At 31.4% G+C, this 26,706-nt stretch overlaps 3 protein-coding genes across 6 annotated transcripts; 1 reads left to right on the forward strand and 2 right to left on the reverse strand.

Moving 5' to 3' along the window:
• Nucleotides 1–56: 56 nt before the first annotated feature.
• Nucleotides 57–2,884, reverse strand: LOC126841929 (RNA-binding protein 1-like). Of its 3 annotated transcripts, none has more exons than XM_050578742.1 (4): nt 2,612–2,883; nt 1,990–2,216; nt 1,741–1,899; nt 57–455 (listed from the first exon to the last, which is right to left on the reverse strand). In XM_050578742.1, exons 2-4 carry the CDS (start codon nt 2,193–2,195, stop codon nt 362–364), a joined length of 459 nt encoding a protein of 152 aa, XP_050434699.1. In that variant the 5' UTR covers nt 2,196–2,216; nt 2,612–2,883; the 3' UTR covers nt 57–361. The 3 variants fall into 3 exon arrangements, with proteins under 3 accessions (XP_050434699.1, XP_050434709.1, XP_050434716.1); XM_050578752.1 differs by lacking the exon at nt 2,612–2,883 and adding an exon at nt 2,465–2,596; XM_050578759.1 differs by lacking the exon at nt 57–455 and adding an exon at nt 893–994 and having other exon boundaries at nt 2,612–2,884.
• A 539-nt stretch (nt 2,885–3,423) lies between these two features.
• Nucleotides 3,424–6,458, forward strand: LOC126841906 (probable cytochrome P450 49a1). Its single transcript, XM_050578683.1, has 8 exons — nt 3,424–3,767; nt 3,857–4,082; nt 4,647–4,834; nt 4,900–5,086; nt 5,165–5,300; nt 5,390–5,596; nt 5,913–6,116; nt 6,242–6,458. Exons 1-8 carry the CDS (start codon nt 3,674–3,676, stop codon nt 6,350–6,352), a joined length of 1,353 nt encoding a protein of 450 aa, XP_050434640.1. The 5' UTR covers nt 3,424–3,673; the 3' UTR covers nt 6,353–6,458.
• A 1,270-nt stretch (nt 6,459–7,728) lies between these two features.
• On the reverse strand, nt 7,729–23,916 carry LOC126841881 (bromodomain-containing protein 4-like). Of its 2 annotated transcripts, XM_050578645.1 has the most exons (11): nt 23,761–23,916; nt 13,152–13,240; nt 12,915–13,076; nt 12,562–12,819; nt 11,932–12,497; nt 11,597–11,859; nt 11,300–11,537; nt 11,053–11,233; nt 10,825–10,989; nt 8,734–10,750; nt 7,729–8,637 (listed from the first exon to the last, which is right to left on the reverse strand). In XM_050578645.1, exons 1-11 carry the CDS (start codon nt 23,765–23,767, stop codon nt 8,063–8,065), a joined length of 4,521 nt encoding a protein of 1,506 aa, XP_050434602.1. In that variant the 5' UTR covers nt 23,768–23,916; the 3' UTR covers nt 7,729–8,062. The 2 variants fall into 2 exon arrangements, with proteins under 2 accessions (XP_050434602.1, XP_050434592.1); XM_050578635.1 differs by having other exon boundaries at nt 7,730–10,750.
• Nucleotides 23,917–26,706: the final 2,790 nt, after the last annotated feature.

Genomic DNA, 26,706 nt, shown 5'->3' on the forward strand with positions numbered 1-26,706 from the left:
GGGTAAAACGACAGGTTTAAAAGATTTTAATCAAATCAATAACTATACAAAATGTATCCTTTACTAATCGTATATTTCGAGTAAACCAAAAATAAATGGTACAATGAATAAAATAGTCTTATTGTATAAGTCAAACCTTATCATAAAATTACTAATTTGATGCGATCTTTTGGAAATACCAAGCAATCATAAGTAAAAAAAAAATGTACATAAATTATTGTTAAAAAAAAAAAAAAGGATTATGATTATTTCTGCATTTTATTATTGACAGAAAATACATATTAAATGTAGGGTATTATTAAATTGGGGGCCATGCTATGAGTTCAATATATTGAACTCGAATCATCAACTTTGTTACAACTTAGGAATGTGAAGTACGACGTTGTCTCGGCGAGTAGCTCCTTGAACGTGAGCGAGAAGGTGGTGCACGCCGCTTGGGTGAACGAGATCGTGACCTAGAATCATTTTTAACACTATTTAGTATTTTACTACATTACATAGCATTGTCATTTACACTAACTATTTCATCAACGGGAGGAGATTATTATAATACTCACTTGATACGGCCCAACAGCTCCTAATTTACCTTTATATATTTACCTTAGACAACGGTTTTAAAAAACAAAACAAAAACTAAATACCTTGTACACGTACAACTCTGTTTTCAATGAAAGATTAAATAACACCATATGTTGTTTAGATGGAGAGTGTGAGTGGAGACGTTAAAACAGCCAATAAAGCATACGAGTGCTTGTGAAGAGTTGATCGTAGGGCAGAGACGATGAAAGAATAGTTGGTAGAATAGCGTAGAATAAGCTGAATCCGCACGCGTGATGTTAAATAACACGTTACAGTAATTCAATTTTGTAGAATTGATGGAGCGAGCGAAGTACGGAAATTGATGGTCTAGTCATTTTTTCATTGACCGAGGTTTTTTTTTTTTAACATGGGATGATTAATTTTTTAGTATGGGCGAAAACCAATGATCCTTTTCCTGTAAATTATCCCAAAAATAAATAAGATCTTATTAAACCCATTCAGGAAAATATTTAAACAATAAAATATACAATTAACGAACATGTAGGACTTGGCAAAAATAAATATACAGCCATTTGACATTTTTTTGAATGCGTTAGTACATAACTGAGCGATTAATAAGAATTTAAGTTTTAATAATGTTTTCGTAAAAGAGAAGAGTAAACTCATAAAGGTAACCTAGAAAGCCTATAAGCAGCCATTTTTTTAGGTAATAATTCATTTTAGAAACCAATTTGCTTATTTTTATTTTTTCAAAGTTGCTAGCCAATATTTTGTAAAAAAATTGTAAATGATTCTTTATACAACATTATAAGCACAAAAATGTTGATAGAAGAAGATACAAAAATGACAAGGTTATTTAATTTAAAAAACTTTCATACTAAAATTTCAAAGTTATTTATAAGACCTTCGGACGAAAAAAATTCAGGATTAATTAATAAGCTTATACTGTATAATATGTCATGACTGAAGCAGTCATCCAAAGTTATCCAAAAGGTTTGGTTTAATATATTAATTTAAAAAGTCAGTTAAACAAATTACATTTTAACCAGATCTAAAAGGACACTGCTATGGTCATATTGTGACAAACTGTGTTTATGAAAAATAAATTTAAATACAATTTTCTAATTAAATATTACACATATTAAGTTCAAATATTGAATACTATTAAATTATTGTCAGATTATTTTAATTAAATATTACCTGTCATTGTATCGTGGAGGTCCTCTATTGTAACCACCCCCACCACCGCCGCCGCCTCCTCCTCCTCCTCCTCTGCGATCACCACCATTACGTCCGTCTCGCCCTCCACGTGGTCTATTACTAGACATTTCAACACGTACGCGAACACCACAGATACGGCTAAATAAATCATTTTTAAAAATATGGTTGTAAATATTTTAAAACAACTATGAATTTTGTCAAAATAACCAACTAAGCACAAATACTTACGTCCCATCAAGTCCCCTGACTGCATCTTCTGCATCTCTTGGATCCTCAAATTCTACAAAAGCAAAACCGGGAGGGTTTCTTGCAATCCATGTGTTCTTTAATGGACCGTATTTTGTAAATGAAGCTTCAATTTCATGTTTAGTACCGTTCTGACCCAAATTCCCAATGTACACTTTACACGACTGATCCCAATCACGATGAGACATAATGACTTACAAAAATGTTCGCTGAAAAATAATTGTTTAAACATTAATAGGTAGGTAGCCGCCAACTTAGGAGATCTAGTTATCAGTTACTACAAAAAAAGTATATTAATATATAATTAAAAAAGAAAAATCAATTTATCAATGCGTTTTTAAGTGATACAAATAAAGAGAAGAGACTATAATTTCAACATTTCTTAAAAGTTTAAGCAAATATATACGAGCTTAAGCCCCGGGCTATGTGGTTATGTGAATATAAAATAATATGGTACCCTGGAGTAGCCTCCTCTGTGTTATAGTGTATAGCTCGTTGATATCTATTACGAGCTATGACTAGCTACGACTATGATCCGAGTGCAGAATTCTACACAGTTATTTCACATTTAATAATATGTCGATTCAGTAACCCGAGTACTCACGTTTATATTATTTTCAACAGCGGTCGGCGAATTACGCAGTTAGGTACAGTACTACAATTCACAAAATATATTATGGCGATTAGTTATGAAGTACACAAACACAAGATATTTTACTTGTGACTAATAAAAGGTCAGGACAACGTCCAACGAGCAACAACAACGAGACGTCCGTAATGGACGAACAGCTCACGCAAAACAAGAGGTCGATACGATTGAAACAATTTATACAAGCACGTCAAGAACACCGCACGGACGACGGCGATAAAGGTGCAAGAGAGATGGAAAATGTAAACAAAATGGATGTCGACCCAAGTCCCCGGGACCGGACGCCGCAGCGGCTTGCGACGTTGTCAGTCCATCGCCGGTATGGAAGCGAAAATACTAAATGTGCACCACTTGGCAACGTTCGACGTTATAAAATGATCAATTTTAAATTCCAGCGGTTCCACGTAAATCGGCAAATCGCAAACGTCAGCGGCCAGCGGTTAGGACTTCGGACTTAGGAAAACAAATAATTTCAATAATAAAAATTCAGATTCTATCGTTTACACATTATTTCCTGACTCCTGTATACAATAATACATTGTAAAAACGATTTATCCGTAGCCAGTTGGTTTAAAAATATGGCAAGACCAATATCTACTCTTCTATAATAATATGTCCTATCCCGTTAGCTAAAGTAATAATTGTATTCGATACTGTTGTATTTTTTATTTTAGAATATTTAATTTCGTACTCCGGAGGCGAGTATCTGTGCTCATGTGGTTACATAAGTCTACGAATAATAAGTAGAAAATGTCTGAACGGTAATAATAATACGGCGTCAAATGCTGACAATGAATAATGTTTAGTACCTACCTAAAATATTATACAACAATCTCATAAAAATTCGTAAACTCGACCAATAATTTAACATACTTAATATATTTTATGCAGCGCTTTATAACCATATATTTATTAGATTACCAATACGTATGTTTTTTAAACGCACACCTTACAGCCTGTATGTAGACTGGCGACTGCAGACGCACCTGTTGACTGTTTAGTGTAATATTGTTAGTTATGTCTGGCTGTCGATTAAAACCATTTATTAAAATTCCAGAACCCAAAACATGGCCTTTAATTGGCCATACTTACTTGTTTCTTCCTGTGATTGGTAAGGATTTCTGTATCATTTGTAATTTTCAATTTATCTTTTTTTTATGTACTGGTTTATAATTATTAATTTCTGAATTTATTTTTCAGGACCTTACAGCAGCGAACGTCTGACCGAAGCAATTGGTCATTTAGAATGCAACCTTGGTTCAGTGTTCAAACTTATATTGGGTGGTCGCACAATGGTAGTTACAACTAGGGCCGATGATGCCAAGACTATGTTTACCAACGAGGGTAAGACTCCTGTGAGACCTGGATTCCCAGCATTAAATATACTGAGACAGAAGCTTTTCAACACTGGAGGATTAATATCAGAGTTAGCAACTATTTTGTATATTAAAAATAACATGTCTTTATGTTGAAATCATAATGACCAAGTAGGTGATTTAAACATTAAATAAATACTTGGCAGAGTATTATGGCGTGTCTGTGTATTTTTTAATTTTTACAGTCACAATCTAAGGGTCAAGGTTTAAATGAAATGTAAATATTTACATTGTAGCGTTTAATTTTTTTTCTTATTGTTTAACATTGCTATTTATTAAACATTTTTTTGAAAAACTAGATGTTATAGTTCTTTAAATACAATCCATGTAAATTGAAACCAATTTAACTAAGTACTACTAAATTTAAAACAAGGAACTGTCCACTAGACACGTACATTGTAATAATACTAAGAAAAATATTTGAGTTCTCTATTCAATCAAAATCATCAATTTAAATCACTTACATTATGTTACATTATGATTTCCACAAAAATGTCATGCCTATTAAAGCTTGATATATATATATATATATATATATATATATTTATATATATATATTTTAAACCAGTAAAATCTTTGACCGTTAAAAAAAAAAAAAAATTATTTATTTACAGGAATGGTGCTGAATGGTATAGACTTAGGAAAGCTTTAGCTCCATTACAAACAAAACAAATTTATGAAAGTTACGCTTCTAAACATCATGAAGTTGCAGTGGATTTTATAGATTATATAAAGAAAAATCGTAACAATGACAACAGTTTACAAGATGTGTTTTATCATATGATTAAATTTTCTATTGATGGTACTTAATATAAACATTACTAGATTAAACATTAACTATATACCCATAAATATTTTTTTATCTAGCAATATCTGTAGTATCCCCTGGCTCGAGAATAAAATGTTCAAATACATATGCTTCAGAACATATGGCAGAAGCAGGCATTGACTTTATGGAAGGCTTATACCGTAGTTTAATGGAGCCACCAATCTGGAATTTTTATAAAACAAAAGCATATACAAAATTAGAACGTTCACATTCCGTTGTATTGAAGTAGTACATTTTATTCTAAAGACAAGTCTACTATGATGTTGTTAACGATATAGCTTATACATTTATTTTCGTTTTTAGTTTTATTAATAAATGTTTAAAACAAAACAACAATGAGAACAACAATTTAATCGATGCAATGTGCAACAATACAAAAATATCAAATCTTGATATTAAACTTCTCTTATTGGAAGTTTTCTTTGGTGGAATAGATGCGGTTTATAACTCATTTTTATATTATACTTTATAGTTATTGATAATATAATTTTAAGCATTTAAAACAAGAATAACATAATTACTTTGTAGACGGCAACTACTTTAACAATGACAATGTACTACTTATCTCAAAATCAAGAGTTACAACAAGCTTGTCGAGATGATGCAGAAAGAGGCACCAAGTCATTTCTTACAGCTTGCATCAAAGAAACACTGAGGTTGTCCCCTACTGGAGGAGCAAATTCTCGAATTTTATCTAACAAAGTGGTTATTGGACAGTATGAAATTCCACCAAATGTAATTATCTTAGTAATAATATGTACCAACTATAAGTTAATATCTTCAACGGCAGTGTCCGTTGTAAGTTTAATTCTCTTAAGCCATGGCAGACACCGGTGTCCGTCTGAAAACTGATAGGTAATATAAAATGATGATTAGATCATTTAAAAAACACCGGTGTCCGCTGAGGAGCTAAACTTGTCAATTACCATACTTATATGTATTATATGTCTACATTTTTATGAACACATTTAGGTATAGAATCTTATATATATATTATTTCATTGAAATTCTGGCCAACTTAATCCATAAATATGTGTTTGTATTTATATAGATATTGGTAATGGCGTTCAATTCATTAACATCAATCAGTAAAGAGTACTTTGATGATCCATTAAAATATAGACCACAAAGGTGGCTAAGAACATCAGGTGTTAGCAAATTTCATCCTTATGCGTCTTTACCATTTGGCCATGGCCCTAGAATGTGCCCAGGACGTAGTCTAGCTATGCAGGAAATGACAACACTCTTATCCGAGGTAATATCAAATCATAGCGAGTTGCAGTGGAGTAGGTCGTAGCCTGTGGGGTATACGCTGTGTGTACTCTTACAACTACACCGCTCGTTGGTAGTTTCTGTATTAATTCTTACGTTTGTTTTTAGATATTTAAGAATTTCAACCTTTGTACCAAAAATACTAAAAAAGTCAACATGATTTATCGTATGAACAGAATACCGGACAGAAAAATAAACATAATATTTAATGATAAATAAAATCATATTTTATATGAAAAACATTTATTAATTTTTATCTCTTAACAATTTTCAACATTTGTGAAATAAAAATGTATCGCTAAATATAAAGCGAGTGCTACTATAAGTGGTATATTTTTTTTATCTTATGTACAGTTTTAATTACATTTTGTATATCAAAATTCTTCTTATATTATATAATGAAAAAAAAAGTTTTTCAACATCTTCCCATAATTAAGGCATTATGGATATTATTTACATAATGAATGTACAATATACGATTTAGAGAATTATTATGATTACCTAAAATAAAAATATTTACAAACACTATACGTAGTGTATATAAATATTATATATTTTAATAGTGATTATATTGATTTACTATAATGGTCATTTTTGAAATTGTACATGAACATTATGCCATTTCAAAATAAATAACATGACAAAAATCACAAATAAAAAATAAATAATAATATAGGCATTGTTTACAATTGGTTTTCTTTTGATGCTATATTTAGAATGATATTATTATTTCAAAAAATGACAGATGAGATCAATGTGAGAACTATATCTTGTCACAAAGTAAATACAAGAATATTAATTTCCTCTAATATATATAATATAAACTTAAAAATTAAATTAATAAGTAATAACAATTAATAATAATAATTACAATTGTTATTTTAGAGAAAAGATGACTTCTCAAATTAAGAACATGTATTACAATTATACTAAATAATAAGTGATACTGATTCGTCAAAAAAAAAAATATTGTAATAATAATAACAACTTTAAATGTTCAAAAAAATAACTCACTAATTGTTTACTTTAACATTTTTGTGATTCAGTGATGAATATACTGAAACTAATTACTTATTAGCATACTATATAATACTATATTTAGTTTGGTTAATATCAACTTAAAACAGGATAATTGCAGACAACCCGCACATAAGGAAAATAATTTTAAAAAATAACAAAAAATATAATATTAGACTTGTTAATAATGATTACTCCATAGTTGTCAATGAAAGAAATACCGCACAATTCAAAAACTTAAGAGTAGACTAAAAATAACATTATCAACTAATACAAAAAAAACTACAAAATATAATAAAACTATTCGTCAACAAAACTATGATTTTAAGTCGTTATAATATCTTATCAAAAATTAATTATAATTTATAAATGTAACAAAAAAGAAGAAAGAAATAGATTTAAAAAAAAATATACATATATATAATATATGTATAAAACAAATTGCACTTGTTATTAAAGTTTTTTTAGTAAGCAGTAATATTTTGAATTATAATATAATACAATACTTTTAATATAAGGAAATAATTTCAGATGAAACCAGTTTTATATCAATATAATTTTTCTTTATTGGAAGACTATTTGAAATAGTGTATGCGTTTTTATTAAAGGTACAATAATTTAGTCAAAAGCAATTATAACAAATAGTATGTTGTAAGGAAATAAAACTCAAGTCTAAATAACGACAGATACACAGAGAAGATAAAAAAATTGCCTACATGTTTAATAACAACTTAAAAATGTGTTGGTAAACATAGTTTTTAAAACAAATTAATAAATAAAACAAATTATTTATAAATAATAAAAGCAGGTTCGTTCTCTTTTGTAAAACTAAAATAAAAAAAATGCATTTTTTACAAGAAATAGATAAATGTACTACTTTTAACTCTGGGGCAATACATCTAAGTAGTAAGTTTACATCCAAGGCGGATGTCTGTTCATTGGGTCGTGCATATTCAAATACCCTGGTGGAAAACCAGATAGTCCTTGATGTAACATCATTGGATGTCTCTGCAAGAACTGTGAATAAATATCTGATGGGTTCGGATTGTATGCTTCAATTGGTGGAGCGTAGCTCACTGGCGGCCGGGTAAAAGCAGCAAAAGCTGGGTTTCGGTCGCCAGAAGGTTGTGCAGCGGCAGCAGCTGCTGCAGCTGAAGCCGCTTGGTCAGCAAAGTATCCTGTTGATCGCATTTCATTTAGATAATTTTGATAACCATCTTTAATGCTAGGATTAAAGTTAAATGGTCCAGTTGACATAGGTGGTTTCACAAGTGGTTGATAATGATGTGGATAAGTGGGGTTGCCACGTGGGGGATCAATAGGTCGAGCAGGTTCAGGTGGTTGCTGAACAACGGCGGCAGCAGTTTTTTTCTTTCTGCCTGGCTTTTTTGTTGTTTTTGGCGGTGGAGCCTGTTCTATTATCATAGATCTGTTTAATTCCATTTTAGATTTAGTCATGTCAGCTACTAAAGGACTTGAATACGTAGGTTGAGAGACTTTCATCATATCTGCCATGACCGGACCAGCATATGTGGTTTGATTTACTTTTATCATTTCGGCCATAGATGGACTAGAGTACGTAGGTTGATTTATGTCCATTTTACTATTCTTCATCATTTCTGCAACAGACAGGCCAGTGTAGGTTGGTTGATTATACCGGTAGTCCATGTTTGAAGGGGGCATGATATTGGGCAATGGTCTTCCAGTAGTGAAATCGATATTTTGCGATTTTCCAGGTATCATATCCTGTATTGGATGAGGATAAGATTTACTGGGTGGTAATACAGGATAGTTATATGGCCTTAAATTGATTTGATCTGAGTATTGTTCATAAGGATTGGTATAATTCAGCCTAGGTTGAGAAGTTGGTTGTCTTAAATTAGGAGGTATAAACTGACCGGGTGTTGTGCGACTCGTATAATTTAGAGGAGCTGTGGTATAACCAAGAGTATCTTTGGAAGGGTTAGAATAATTAAGAGGAGACGATGTATAATGCGGTGCAGACACAAATGTTGGATGATTTTGAGTACTGTAGTTGAACAATGAACTACTTGCCACACTCTTTTGTTCACTTCCAGTTCGATCGTGGGCCATTTGTAAATAGTTAAGACTATTTTGATAACTCACAGGTGGAGGCGGCTGATGTTCTAGATTTTGTTGGTACGGAGTAAGAGGTCGATCATTATGTGGTGGATAGCCCATTGAGTAATTTAAGTCTGAATTAAAATTAGAATTAGGCATTTGCCCAGGAGTGGGTACAAAAATTCGTTCTTGCTCTTTACCAGCAACAGTTGGTGTAAATGCAACTTCTTGAGGTTTCTCACTTTCATTATACACTCGCTTTTTAACTGGGAAAGAATTTTGGATTTTTGGTGATGTGCTTGCTGCTGGCTGCGAGTAAAGCTCAGTGTAAGTGTTTTGAGGAGAATTCTGCGTGCTGATAAACTGAGGATAAACATTTTGATTTTGGTGCTGGTACTCATCGGCTAAACTGACTACTGGCTCTTTAGGACTATTGACTACATTGTGTGGGCTATAATAAGGACTATTACTCGAATCTTGAGGGCTTAGTATCAAATGATGTGGACTTTCTTTAGGACTATTAACAGTATTATTATGTGGACTACAACTGGTTTCATGCGGACTTCCAACAAAATTATTACTAGGACTATCACTGGGTAGTTCTCTTGGGCTGGTAAAAGTATTACGTGGACTTTGTCCATGAGGGCTTGCAGTTAACACACTAGATGGGTTTCGAGGGCTGCAACTACTGCTCTTTTCAGAATTCGGCCTAGCAAAAGCATCTTGATAAAAACCCACTTTCAATGGAGCATGTGGTATGTTCAAAACATTTTGATACGGCTTTAGTTGTTGTGGCGAATTAGCAGGCTGAGGTGATAAATATGGTTCATCGAGACTAGGACGCGGCGAATTCCAAGAATCGTTTTGAGAAGATTGTTCAGATACACTACTACCCGTACTTGTTTTTCTCTGTCTTTTACAAATAGGTTTATCTGGGGATACCAATGGAACAGGTGTAATTTTTTTATCTGCTTGAATTGATGTTTCTTTTTTATCTGAATCTTTTAGAGTATAATCATAAGGCGTTACGTCATTCATTGCGTAAGCCGTGTACACCGGAGAAGTTTCTACTGCTTCCAGTTTACGTTTAGGAGTGGGTTGAGTCTTTGGCGCTCCGAAAGCTTTGAACCAAGCACTGAGATTAGGTGTCGCTTTTTCTGGTTTCTCATCTTTTATTTCTGGTTCTTGCTTCACTTCTTTTTTAATTACATTCAATATTTCTTCAGGACTCTTTAGAAGTTCTTCTTCGGTTTTCACCGAGTCCTTATCCTCATTAGATATTTTTGAAGAAAAGCCCATGAGATCAGTATTTAAAACTGTACCTAAACTGAGTGTCGGCCCAGTTTCTACTTCAGTTTTTATTGTCTTTAGTTTGGCTGTAGTTTGACTATCATCCGGCTTGTTTGAGATCAGATTACCTTTACTTTTACCCGGTTGTAAGCGATCAATTGTTCTTTGAACTTCACGCTTTCGTTTAGCAGGTACTACAACGGGTTCTTTAGCCGATCGTTTTTTTTCCTGAAAAAAAATGAGAATTTTTTTATTACTTAGTAATATTGATTTTATGGTAAAAAATATTATTTAAAACCTACTTTAAAAGGTAATCGAGGTTTATCAATTTTTTGGGCTTGACGAAACTCTGCATCTAAACGGGATGTAACTTCAGCATCATCTAATACTGATCCAGCTAATGTGGCCATAGGTGAATTACTGGCAGAAGAAAGGCTAGGTGTGTCATCTAACCATTTATTTATATCCTATAAAAATAACATTGTTAAAATCAATTTTAATTTTTACACAATTTCAAGTATAATACTAACTCTTAAAGTTTGTTCTGTTACTTCTTCAAGAGCCTGAACTTCCATAGCATTAGTATTTTTTACCATAACACTTTTTTTAATTTTTGCTATATCTTTTGTTGACTTTTTTTTAGACTCTAGCTTAGAATCTAAGCTACATGAATCATCATCGGTTTGATTTAATAAATTGTCAAATTTATTACTAGAAAAATATGAATAAAATTAAAACACGTTAGTAAATTCCACGATTTTTGTTTAGTAAATGTACCTAGAGTCAGAACAATCTCGTAATTTCTCTTCATTTTCTTTGTCTGTGTTATTACATGATCCTTTACTACTGGTACTCCCTTGTCGATTCCTGGATTTTCTTGATCTCATTGTTCCATTTTCATATCTTTTAAGGTACGCCATTTCATCGTCAGATCCATCCGAAAGCTCCCAGTCTAAATATTTGTGAACTCCAATGTTGAATACCCTTTGCAAATTTCCACACATGACTGTATATTCTAAAAGATATTAAACACTTATTAGAATTAGAAAATAAATTTTACCATTATTATTTTACCATTTGTTGACCCGTTATACTGTTTGCAATTGGCTATGATAAGTTGAAAATCATGTTTAAACTGACTAAACGTTTTGTACAGCCCATCATTAAGCTTATCTTCCATTTGTTGGAGATCCATTGGAGTTTTCACTACTCTGTAGTAACTTGGAGCTATTTCTTCATCGACTGGTTCGAGAAATGGCCATGCGTCTTCGTGGTCCTTCAATTTGTTCAAAATTTTATACATGCCAATTTGTAAATCTTCAGTACTGGAACGAAATCTACACAGATAAGGATGAGGTTAATATGATTATATTTCATAAACTAAAAGCAGCAATAAAAAATTAACTCACCCAGTATTTTTTGAGTTTTTTCCTTTGGAAGCTTCAATAACAATCTGACCAGTCGCTGAAGCTAATGAATTGTTTGTTTGGCGTCCAGTTTTTCTAGAACTACTCGATGAATAACCATGGCTTTCAGATTCACTATCCGAATATGGGGCTTCATCTTTAGTTTTTTGCTGTTTTTCTTGATGTTTTTTTTTAACATCTTTTTTTTTTACTTTGTCATGTTCTCGACACAAATCTTCATACTTTTTACGCTCTTCTTTTTGTTGTTTGAGTTTTTCTAATCTGGTAGACTGTCGACGTGGTTGCATTTCCAATAAACGTTTACGTTGAAGTCTCTCTTTTTCTTCAAACAAACGAGGTATTTCTGGCAAAAAGTCTTCTGTGATCACCTGATGCAGAGCTTGAACATCTCTATTGTGAGAGTCTTCTGTTTTCAGAGCTAACCGTTCCCAGTCACTCTCCGTAAAACACACTACTTGCCATTTTCCAGATCCTAAATCTACCTCTTCTTCATCGGTATCTGAAAAAACAGGTTCTCCTTTTTTCTTTCGCCCTCTTTTTTTCTTTTTCTAAAAAAAAATTAAATAAATAACATTCAAGAATTTTAAAACAATTAAAATTAATAATACTCACTTTTTTGTTACGAACCACTTTTTCATAATCTTCTCTATACAAACGAGTGCCATAAAAATACCAGTATGCCGATTTGTTTTCATCGTAACCTAAAGGATGCACTCTTAAGCTGTCAGAGTCAAGATTTTTAAGTGATTCCATAACATCATCGGCATCCAGTCTAAAATCGCACAAGGTGTGGAGTATTTCCACTTTTGTTCGAAGAGGCAGGAATTGGAAGTCAATGTCTGAATTGAAGGGGTTCTGTATAATATATTCCTGATGAAAATAAAACACAATATAATTTTTAATTACTCAACACTTACTCAACACTACTCAACACTTAGTTGGCAATAATTTATAGATCTACTAACCTTGCATTTTTCTCGGAACAATCTACGTAAAAACATTTGATAGTTAAATGTGGAAATGGTGTTGTTGCCGAAACAGCCCGAAAGAAGTCTGGCGATGAGTTCCTGTAACAGTGAGTTGCCATTGTCTTCGGTTCCATCTGTCAATAGTGCTGCTTCAAGATCCTTAAACGATAAATATAATTACATAGAAATAAATAATAAGTAACTAAAGACTTGTAAATTATTTTTTGTACTTACTTCGATATCGAAATCTAGAAGATCAAAAGAAACGCGGAACAGAGAACAGAAGTGAGCAATACTCGGAACTTCCCACCATGAATGGATATCTGAAAATTAAAAAATACATTTTAAATAATAAATTATACTTCTTTATAACCAAGTTACTACCATACAACTTTGTTTTATTTAAAACGGCTTAAACTGTTCTACAGGAATGCAAATAATGAAAATTGTATTAACAGCTTATGACGACCATATTTTTTTGTAATAACCAATATACATATTATCGTAATTCCCTATACATCTCATTTACACGTATATATAATTTTTAAATACATTTTTTTTACTTATTTATACACGCATATAATGAAGGTATTTTATTAAAAGAAATGTAAAAACAAAATAAAGTTACGAAAATAAAAACTTCCATCAACATGTTAGACTTAGAAGTGCATAGTGCCACCTTGTTTTACAGTAAACAACATTATTGAAAAATAGAATATCAATAGAAAAATACAATCCGCAGACTAATAAATTATTTGTCGAAATGAATGACGCGATGTGATAAAATATATGGAAATTATTAAGTACAAACGCTAAAAGAAATAGTAAAAAAAAAAAAAATTAGGGAATACATTTTAATAGAAATTAACCACGTTATAAAAGCTATAGATTTCTTTTACTACACTAATAAAGGCACGAATATAAAAATGTTATATTTTTGTTAGCTTTTATCGAAAAATGGTTTGTAGTTTAATACAAAGGTGGCGTGACGTTTAAGACTGATTTTACTACCTATATTATGATTAAGGAAATACTATAAAAGTGGGAGACATCAGGGAACGCCTAAAACCGGGAGTGACCTCCACGACCACAAACGATAATCGATCTGACAGCTAAGTTATAACTAAAGAAGACACTAGTGTTTTGCGCTGAAGAAAAACAAATATGACCACGGAGTGCTAGGTATTGGCTAACTCGATAAACAGATGTTATACATAAGAGAAGTTTATTTTATTTTATAAATTCGATCGAACATGAGCTATACAAGATGGTAGAAAGTCAAACATTAATACCAGAGCTCAAGAAAAAAACATATAATGCAAAACCGGTGACGCAGAATACAATATTGAATTACCTACACGAATATGATACAATGGCCGTCATCATGAATGCGATTGTTGGTACACACTATTGAAGGGGCGCTCTTAATTCACAGTGTTTTTTTTTTTACTTTAATATTACCTGACTCTTCGCTTTTGAATTCTGTGTTTGGACACAAAAAACACCTTTAGTAAACGAGGAATCCAAAGTTTTTGTAAAATTAAATAAAAACTATACCACTAGCAGTCCATAATCTCCAAAAGGTCACTTATTTTAATTATTTAAAAAACTGTTAGTTCTGTTTCTGTAGTCAATAAATTATATGGTACAATCAAAATATTAAGTAAAATAAATAATATAAATTTCAGTCTCATCTCAACTAATATTATTTGTATTTTTAGTATATTTAAGTATTTTAATTATTTTTTAACTATTATATTATACTATATTATTTGTTTACAACCCTGAGCCAAGCGTACATTTTATACCACATGTGTAATATTAATTTAACAATCATCATTATCTAGCAATATCATCATAATATTATGTTTTGTTATTGTTTATAATTTAATTTTACACATAAAATGTACAATGTAGTTTTTTGGGAGTTTTTAGAAACGCAACAAACGTTTTTTTTTATTAAAAATCCAGCAGGTACACCATATGCTTGTTTAAACCAATAAAAAAAATAACAGATACCTAATTTGAAACAAAGTTTTAAATATAACAATTGCATTTTGTTAATGCCATGCACTCATGTAATTCCGGAAATAGCCACGACTAGTAATGTAAATTACATATTTTTGCTTAAAAAAAATATAATAATTCGGTATAGTTAGTAATAATCGAGTGAGTAAACAATTCGTATTAATAACTCTAAAGATAATAAACAATAGGTATAAAAAAAAGCAAACAACGTTCAGATAAAATTATAAAAACCAGAACAATGCGGAGGAGGACTAGACCAAACTAGTACAAAAAGCTTAATTCCAATTTTGTTTTTAATGTTATAGTAATATTTAAAAAAACTGAATTTGCAACTCACAATACATATTTTGAAATCAATGAAGTACCCACTCACTAGATCTACATTTAATCTAATTTAGAGTCCTTAATTCCTGAAACCCTAGGTTAAATAAATTATGCTAATAACACACTAAATGTTTGACGCTAATTTATTTGAGCAAATATTAATTTTAAATACCTATTAAGTAAAACAAAAATGTGTGAATATCATACATTACCAGTGTTTAAAACCTAATTATTTGTCTCACTAGATTTAGTAAGTTACAACATTTTAAAACTTTTGTGGCCACCCGTCCTTCATATTAGACACATTGCAAGATATAAGTCAAATTCTAAAAATACGGTACTTTGTCCTACTAACTAAATAATTAATAAATAATGATCAATAATTATTAATGTGTATAACATTGTTTGTGTGATACGTCATCTATTTATAACATATAAAATATAATTTACCGGTGACAATCATAAAAAAAACCAACAGAACAGTATATTGTAATCAAGTTATGCAACTTATACAAAATGCTTTTTTGTAGGAACATTTTATTTCATTTTAAACAAAAACTTAAATTTCAGTATGGGTTTTGTCATTTATACTATAAAAAAAAGCAGTTAATCAAAAGGGTCGTATCATGGTAAGAGTATTGAAAAAACTCGGGATACAAATATTTTTTTATTATTATTATTCTGGCGGAAAACAGTTTACCTTTGTAATAAATCGTATCGTTGTGCGGTACTTACATTCATAACAATGTACGGTTTCCATAAATATTCAACTTTCGGTTAAATTATTTGTTTTATTAGTCAGTTTTTATTTTTTTGCACTACAAGACGTGAGGTTTGACTGTCGAATTTGACATCCCGAAAACTCAAAAAAACCCACTGTGTACACTAATACACTGTGTACGATTATGTGTGTGCGACTATAGTTCAAAAATGTTTGAAATTTTTATCATACACTCTTAATAGATCCTTAATGACAAAACGTTTTTTAAAAAAAATGTATTGGAAAATACACAATTTACATAACTATTCAATTTGTTCCTTAATATAACTGTATTAAAATGTAATATTTCATCATACATTCTTTAGAGGTTTTACTGATTAAAAAAATATCAAAAAATACTTCATGTTCCCGACTCAGTAATTTAACCACCGTTATACTACCTCCTAATGAATAAATTTAATAGATGTGTAAATTGTGTATAATTCCAATAAGCGTAAATCGGAAAATTTGAACCCTTACCAGTGATGTTAGAATAATTTCTCTATCACTAAACTTTTACCAGATGTTCTACTCACTTATAAGTAGGCAAGTATTGCGTGAATTTGGAAAGTTTTCGTTTAGTCACATTTGTGTTATGGGTCATTTAAAGTTGGTAGTTTTCAGCAAACCGCCCGTTTAAAACCGTAAATTATTAGTAAAAAAATTTAATTGGTTTAAAGATGATATGGGTCATAAGAACATAACTTAAATTTTTTAAAAATTCCCGAGCTTAAAACATAATTTTTTTTTAAATATAGGTTAAGTACACTTAATTAGAATTTTAACAGTGCAGGTTTCATATCTATACCGTAACGGTAAAAATATCCAGCAAATCGTTACACTGACAATATCTATTAAACAGACAAACTGACCGTAGAGGTTACGTAGATCAGATGAAATTGTATTTCTTTAAGCATGTCTATAAATCAATACAAGTTATTATTATAGTTAATACTCTTTGTCGATAATTATATAATTGGTTAAATGAATAATAATTGAGATGAACGCGATGAACTTTTACTGTTCATATTTTTGTTTAATTAACAAAAAAAAAAACCCCGTATGTAATTATAATAATTTACATCTGTTGAACAATAACGTTTTTTTTTTTATAAACGTAAATATTCAAGTTGTATCTATATTTTTTTTATCGTATAATAATTGCCTATTTATTTCACAGATAAAAGCATTGCATAATTTATATGAATTATTGATAATATAGCATAGGCAGATTCACCTAAAATGTAATTAACGTTAGGCATTAAAACCGATTAGAATGACAAAACCTGACTACGCACATTGAATCCTGTATCGTTTTTTATGTTAACTGAGTGTACCTGTACTGATTTACATGGAAATACATTTGCTTACAACTGTAAAATCAATGGCACACACGCGACTATTGGAAATCGTTAGAAACCGCATTTACTATAAGCATACAAAGAATTGTAAACAATTTATTTATATAAAGTTAAATGCTTTAAAAATGTAGTGCATTTTTAATAAAAAACGAGAAACTAATTGAAATTATTATTTATTAGCTTCGATGCGCAGCTAAAAAGTTATTGTTTATACAATAACGTGTTTTTGTTTTATTTTTTAGTCACGATATATTTTACGCAGCAAAACCGATGTCTTCAAGTAGCAAGTCTATAGAGTAACGAAATACATTTGAAATTAAAACAAAAGTAGATTATCGATAACCTTTTCCCCTAAGAGTGGTAGACAATTTTCCTTTATTTCACTTTTTTAAGTGTACTTAGAACTTAAGGTCTAAATATTAAACTGAACAGCTGTATAGTGGCACTAATAAAGCTTTATATTCAATGTTCTTAAACAAATTTAAAAATATATATTTAAGGCAAAACAATTAATTTGCTGCATTTATACCGAATTATTTTACAGAATTAAACTTGAGTTTAAATAATCATGCAATGATATTTTATTGCAACAATAAACCTTACCTAATGAACATTTTATCTTCTAGAGATTCACAATGGTCAACGAAGCGATTATTTAAAAGTGATAATAAATCCTGAAAATCTCCAACAGCACTGTGCTGTCATTTTTGAATTTACTGTATAAATGTTAATGAACAACCTATTTTTGTTTTTATTGACTTGTTAATATTTTACATTTTTACCAGATTTTTTTTAGTCATTTCTTATATCTGTACTCCAGAACCAGACAAACCTAAGTCCCATTACGTTAACTTTTTAGTTGGGCATAAAAAACGGATTAGAAAGGTCATACACAAAAAAAATACACAGTTGGTCCAACTAAAATTATGGTTACTGTAGGGACGCAATACATTTCTAGTTGGAATAACTAAATAAATAGTTGGCCCCAACTAAGTATTTTTTATCGTGGACACAGGTTAGGACTTACGCCCTTATAACCCAGGTAAATTATATAAGCAGAACTGTTTAACGGAATTCCGTTGGTACGGCTTGATGCAACAAGCATAACTGTAATAATAATAATAATGTGAAAATCGTAATTTTTGGACATATTTGCGTCTAGTTCTGAGGTACATAAATATATATATATATATATATATATATATATATATATATATATATAAAACATAATAAAGAAACAAACCATTATCTAATAATATCTAGGTATAGTATTGTATTAATTTAATTAATTACGATTGTATTATTCAAAAGTTGGAATCAAATATGGAAATTTGTTAATTACACATAACAGTAATAATAAAACAAATTGATATTGGCGCTACTGACTGTTTTTATCTTTTGTACTAAGCACACTTAAATATGTCTTTTACTACAGAAAGGGCATTTGATGATCCAAACAACTAAAAAACAGTACACAGTTATAACATAAATGCTCATGACAATATTATTTTATTTTTATATTTTAAGAGATAAAATTGTTATCTGCTAAAAAATTATGATTCACAAACATTTTTAGTTATTTCATGCCATTTTCCCCCTTTATATTGATAAACAGATAATTTTACATAGACCCAAAAATCCTTTGGGTAAATTATTAACATTTATTGGGCTAAAGCAAAAAAAAAATCCACCTAGTTATTTTGAGTTTGGGGTTTTTATTTATGCCAACTTAGCAAAAAAGCAAAGTAATGTATCAATAGTATATGCATTATATTTATTAAATAGAAGCCACACGATTCAACTGTTCCTTATTAGGACGGCCAAGTCGGCATTTTCACTTCTTTTAAACTGTTAAAAAATAATATGTACTTATATACAACATTTTATAGTATACAATATAATTGGCATTAGGTCATAAGTCATATCAATAATATTATACTACACGTGTCATTCAAAATTTTAAAGTCAGATGACCGAAACCAACGGCCATACTACAGTCAAAATCGTTGGTATTTATCCAAAAATATAGATTTAATTTAGACATAGCCCTCCCCCCCCCCAAAAAAAAAACACTTAAGAACCCGAATTTTTGCTTTCTCTAAAAGATTACCAAATGTTCGTAATTTTTAGTATGGTAAGTTGTAATATCTTTTAAAATAACAATATATATAAATAAAATATTAATAGCCATTTACCGAGTTTAAAAAAAAATTGTTTTTTAGTATGTAAATTTCGCACAGTTAATTGCTAATTAAGAACACCTTTTAATGTACTAACACGTTTATTTAACCTGTATTTTTGGTTCCAAATCCACTTGAGGATAACTAGAGGACATTTTTTTTTTAAATTCACTGTTGATTTTTTGATCTTTAGAACATTTGAGGTCGCCTTGACTACAACAATTAATACAAATTATAACTGTAGCGATTTAATGTAAAATCGAATGTGGGTTTTTGCAATAAAAGTAAATTGAAACTTGTTAATTAATAACTATTATGCAACGAACTTAACTCGATAATATAAATAATTGCTCTAAATTCTATACCCTCTTAAATTGTTTTCTAAAATATTTATTATTTTCTAAACGCAGCATAATAATATTATTTTACAGGTTGCTAGTTGAAGTAAATTGTATGCATTATTTGATTTGCTTATTAAAACAAGAATAATATATCGGAAATATTCGTTTAATCAAATGTTGAAAATCTAAGACATTTGAGTAAAATAATTTGTACCTCTAATAATGATAGATTTAATTGATATAATTCCAAAGCTAGGATAAAAAGTATATAAAACCAAATATGTGAAAATAATTTTACACTTATTATGAAATTATTTTAAAATATTGTTACTCCATTGACCCTCAATTACTGTAGACCTTCGATATAATTTAACTTTCCGATATCCTGCGGTTCTAAATCCAATAAATAGTTTTATTTATCTTTTATTGCAATATTGATTTTAGAAAGTGATTAGGTACTTAGCAACGACACGGTGGCTGTCTTTTCTCTCACCATACTCGGGTATTAAATCCTACTAATCTACTAGATCCATACCTTCTAAACAGTCTACGCACGATCTCGACAATGTCAAAACGGAACGTTAATTGGATGTTACCGAAATTAAATATACCTGCGGGTTTTAAATTATTTTAACGAACATTATAGAGTATTATTAGAATAACGGAAATTATTGAATTAATACAAATCCATACAAACCCCATATTGCCTTCTAGTTGTTTGATCAAGTGAAATATATTTCTGAATACAAAGAAAAAATATAAATCCTATAAAAAGTTTAATAAAATTATAGTGTTTAACGGGCAAATTGTAAAACGACAATAAAGACGCTTTATAAGATACGGCAAAAATTATGTCGTGCGCTGTTCGAGATGTGATTCAATGTCGGCAGTATACTTAATATTATATCGTTCAATGTCCGTCACAAGGTCTAGCATCTTAGAATGGCAACTCGTACGCCACAATAAAAAAAACATATAATATCGGTTGTATGATATATTTTTTATTTAATTATCTAAGTCGCCAGCAATGTACCTCTCAAATATTCGTTTGTTGTTTGTTGTTGTGAGTCATTCCGGTCGCTGCGTTGTAAACACAATACTATTTTTTAGATATTCGAATTGACAATTGGAAACTTGCAAATAATAGTATTAAGGTATATTACTAACACTAAAACATAAAGCGAAATAAGCGCCATTATACTCAGTTTGGCTGCCAGAGAATTTAGCTGCATGAAGATCTCATGGAAACACGATTATGGCGCCATTTAGCGTAACCATATGATTATTATTTAATACTTATTATTGTAATTTTGGTAGTGCGCTAAATTAATATTAGGAAACTAACATAGCAAACGGACACAGGTAATGTTATGCAGAGGCGACTTCTAAAGAGAGACTGTATAATTAAAAGTGAGTCTTAAGGGGAACGGAAACAACCTAATTGTATACAAATAAATACTAAAACACAAAAGAAAACTACCGTGCTCATTTCAAATTGTTTTCCTTATCAAGTTGAACACCATCTCTATGGGGACTAAAATGCCGGGTTTTTTTTAATTATAAAAAAAACTATAAAATGTTGTCTAAGTAAAATAATAATTATATAATTATATTATAATCATAGTAAAACAATCGCCAGGTATAAGTTATTGCAAATTACTAAAAATGTTTGTGTCCGTAAGAAAATAGATAAGGTAATTATATGAAAATACACATAAAAAAATTAAAACATTAATGAAATATATATATTAATATTAACTTGATAATTTGTTTTCAAAAATAAGTAGAACAACGTTATAATGAAGAAATTAAAAAAAAATTGTATACATTTCGTAGGCCCTATTTCACTAGTAGTTATAAATTCAAAAAGTTGCTTCTTTTAACGGAACATTTTCCAATTATTTTCAAAAGGTTATGTTTGCATATAAAAGGTATCAACAATTTTTCACCCGAGTTCCACGTTCGTTTTGGCCTCTACCTATTTATATATATATAATTATCTGCTTTAAAACGGTACCTAAACGTTACTGAAATTTCAACTAAATCGCCTTGACACGAACCCATTCTTTTTTTTTTTGTGTAATATTCAAGGCGAGGAAATAACGATAACAATACCACAAGCTGTTGTACAAAGCGATTGAACCGGGCGTGAACCGTTTTACATACAAACTGGCACGTTAATTCCAACGGCCCACATTTGGCGAAACATCCAGTAGATTATAATACCACAGACTACAATAAGAAGAACCCGTGACCGCACAGGCATCTATTTTAGTTGTAAAAAATGCTACAATTCGAAAAACAGTTTTTAAAAAAAGTTTTAATTTCTGAGCTTGACACACCATGTCATACCAGTTACCATATATTATATGTAGCCAATACGGTCCAAAATCAATAACACCAAACCGGTCAGTCAGTGCCGAGGTGAGGTCTGCCTTTATGACTCCTTAATAAAAATATGTACTCTAGTAATAATTTGTCCTGTAATTTTCCAGATATTTTCAATTAACAATATTGTGGATTTTTCGATTTTAACATGGATATGTTTGTTTTAGTCGATAGAATGTCAGCGAGTGTATGAGTATCGGACGCAGTCGTCGAATGTATCTTATAAAAAATACTTCTACACGTAGAACAGTACAGTTAATGATGTAATTCGGTAAAAAAAACAGCTGATAATAATATAACCCTATTTAGATAGGACTAAGGGAAGTGTGAGTCGTTGCTTTTTCACTGTTCATTTAACGTTTTGCTACGGCATCGACCGAATACTAGCGTGTTGTGCAAGGACAACGAAAAACGTTGTGTTACCAAGTACTATCCACGTCGGAGGCGCCAGATTGTTTCGATCCAGAAAACAATAGACCGTAATTATTGTCCCTCCAGTTATTTCAACCCGTTCGGGTACATTGTGTGTTACTCGACTACAAAAACACATGTTTACAATATATCAAACGTTTTCGACACCACTCGGATACCCAAAGACCACGGCCACGGTGCTGACAAAAAAAAAACAAATAATTCTATACCACCATAGGCACACAAATAAAAGCAAAAATAGAATTTGTGTAAAAAAAAAATAAAAAACGTCCTTGTTTTAATAAACGTTAAGTACACGCAGGTTAATTGTGACATTGGAGGAATGAGTGCATTTACCCAAAAACGAACGATCGATAATATTTTATAATATTATAACCATAATGAAAATAATAAAAGTAATGATTTTGTTACATAAACGGAAGCGTAGCGACTCGCGAGTTTTGACATGAGAAATATTTTGTCGAGTCGGTTTTTCGAGAGAAACTCGCAGTGGCGGCGGCGGCGGTGGACCTAACGTGATGTGTACCCAGTGATCGGTACGGTGAACGTAACGACACTGACTAAAACGAAGAACAGTTCACACTACACAACCGAGACCCGATTATGACATTATCCGCCGGAGATCTCGGCTTACTCAGCTGTGGGCCGGCGGCGGACCGTGGTGCCTAGTGGCGACGGCAGTGGTGGCGTCCGGGGGATCGGCTGCGGCGGCGTTGTTGTTTGCAACGGGCGCGCGCTCAGTGGGCCCCAAACCAAGAACGGTAGCGAGCGCGCGCGCGCTCCTCCGTCGCCGCCAACTGCGACGCAATGCATCAAGATCGCACAAACACGCTAGGTTCCACACACGGCGGTTCGACGGGCCTACGACATTCCGGCAAATATCGCGGTCGATTATGCAAAAAGACATTTTCGCGCGCAGACCACGACCACGTGAAAACGAGATCGCGTCAAGCGAAAAAAAAATATCATAAATTCGAAATAATTTACCTAATCGGTGCCCAAGATTTTTTATGTGTACGACAGACTTACCATCCATTTAGAAACGTTGTTTTCGTATCGTTTGGCTGTCCAGGATGGCCGAATACTGATACTGGTAGTGTAACATACACGGCGAAAATTCCATTTGCGACGATAACAAGCGACGCGAACAGATCGCACCGTAAACGAACACCGACGAATGCGGAGTGCGGACTGAGGCAGGAGCGGACCGACGGGCGCCTGCCGCCCGTGTGCGTTCACCTCTGGCACAGGCCCAGCGGTGGGGGTCGACGCCGGACGATCGTCACCGAAGTGTTTACGGCCACCATCGCATCGATGCCGACGCTATCGATGGTCGTCACAACATCGCATTGCTCCGACGGTGCCGTCGGACGTTTTTTATTTTGTGTGCGGATTATTTCACGCTCATAAGTCAATTTTCTACGATAATGTTATGTTTCTAATATGAACATGTATTTCTCTTCAAACGCAAACTTATGTCGAACGTTTCGATATTGTCCGAATCGGAAAATATCACCAGCGTATTCGCGTTTGTATAATCGATGTGGTCGTTCGACCACACAGCACACTCCACTGTCCACTTCGGCACTTGGCAGTGCCTCACTGACGTCCGGAAAGTGTGTTTGCACACGTCGTTGTCGTTCCGTTGCTTCGGCGTCGGTTTTGCGACAGCGAATGAATCGACCGGACTCTTTGACCTGAGCCACCGCTCTCTCGGCAACAACACATCGTCGTTTAAATATGTATTAAACAATTATAATCACTGCTCAGTTTTTAATGTGCTGTCTCGTTTTAAGCGCACTAAACAAAATAATTTACAGGATAGCAATACGCGTTAAATTGTAACAATTAGCGGACAGCTTATGTTTTGCCTCTAGTATAAAACGTATGTTATAAGAACAATAAAAAGAAATGAATGTATATGTAACATTAGTTCTAAACTTAAAAGCGAGATCACGGGTTAAGAGCGTCATTTAGGTTTTCGTGTCACGAATCGAAACCATAGAGCGAGAAATCGTCGCTTGTGAAAGGACTACTTGCTCTACTATAAAGTCGTCTACCAATAAATAATTAGATAGTTTTCTAGTATTCCCGCGAGGCAAACAAACCAGAAATGACATTTATGTTTATTGATCTTGAACCTAAATTATAGCTTCAACAGTTAAAACGTTAGTTTAAGCAACATATGGACGTAAATTAAACAATATTGGTTGAGTAATCATATTAAAACATAATGAAATATCTAAATATTCGTATATTCTAGAAGGCTACCCTAACCTCACTGGGGCGGTCATGATGGTTTAAGCAAAATATACATCAGCTTTAAATGTATTCAGAAAAAATCTAACAATTTTCACAGTAAAATTTTATTTTGAGTATTTTTCTGTATAATATAAGACTATGACTGTTGTTAATGATTTAGTTTTCGTTAAATGACAAATATTTTGTGAATTATATGTGTGTTCTGACGGCAACAAATCGCCATTTACAGTTTTTCAATCTATTGTTCCTCATTGTATTGATTTATCCCTCGGTAATTTGGATTGAATATTGATGTACTTAGACGATTCCAAAACGTCGTGATAACGTTTAAATGATAAAATGCAGAGAAAAATTGAATATGGTCAAATGAAAATTATCCCAATAAAAAAAAACACACTTCCCGCCTTTACCATTAAAATTATGTAACAACAAAAATACACACTTAACATAAAAACCATAAAACTTTTTAATTGATATAAAAATCATCTTTAAATTAGAACATGCATCTAGAATTAGAATGTTAATGATCCGGTAATGTTTTTTTTTCTAATACAACATTTCGTAAGTGATAGCTCACAAAATTCCACATCAATAAATTGAAACGTTGTACAGATGTCAAAAACTTGTCCATTCAGGCAACAGGCATCTTAGCCTTTCTTTATAATATCTTCGAAGTAAAGCTGAGAATGTATTGATTTTACAGTGATATGTTTTTCTTTTTATGTGTGTCCATACATTATTTCTGGAACCGTTTGACCAAATTACGCGAATATAGCTCATCAGTCATCACCTTAAAAGCAATAAATTATCGATAGTCACTCATATAAAATGTCTATTAGAAATGCTACTCCAGTAAAAAATAGTTCGTGACTTTAGGTACACTAAAGTCTAAGTAAAATACTATGATTTTGAACACACACAATACAAATCTCTGGACTTAAGTTCTTGAAGTACTTTTTAATTTAAACTGTACTATAAACACCTTGTTGTATTCATAATAGGAAATTAGAATAATAAACGGAATTAACAAGAATTATTAAAAATGTTATTACTTATTCAACAGTCTAAATGTATTACATAATATAATGTATGCATCGTCAACGCATAAGAAAGAACGTTAAGGCATGACTACGTCCTAAAATTTGGATGTATCAAATTATATTTATAAGCCATAAATTATAATAATTAAACCCGAATACGAAGTAATATTCTTCAAATAATATTTTTAAAACAACCAGTAATGTTTTTGAAATGAAATATTTCACTTTAATTAAATTATAATTTAATTGTTTAAAGCCTTACTTAAAATAATTAACTTAATAGAATAGAATCCATGTGAATTCTTAAGATTATGTAATGGCCAATGGCTGAGCATTTTAAGTTTTGAATAAGTATTGTAAAAATGTTTTTGTTGTTATTAGTTGAAAGCAATAATAATACAAGTTGTGTTCTACAACTCTTTTTTCGTTAAAGATGGGACTATATAGTTTTATTGCAGTAAATATAGCACAACATCCGATATGCGTTTGTTATATACAAAAAATAAATACATATATACGGTATACCCACGAATACATGTCGAAAAGATTAGCCATACAAATAAAAATCAAGTAGTTACCAAAACGTTATCATATAATAGCAGATGTATTTTTATAAATTGGTTTGTACGCTATAACAAACCGATGGCAGATAAATTTAATAGTCGGTTTATTT

The sequence above is a fragment of the Adelges cooleyi genome, unplaced genomic scaffold, assembly GCF_023614345.1.
Source record: "Adelges cooleyi isolate 19-005CV unplaced genomic scaffold, UGA_ACOO_1.1 ACOO_flye_CR_arks_rails_tigmint_CR_PRNA_108, whole genome shotgun sequence".
Classification (NCBI taxonomy): domain Eukaryota; kingdom Metazoa; phylum Arthropoda; class Insecta; order Hemiptera; family Adelgidae; genus Adelges; species Adelges cooleyi.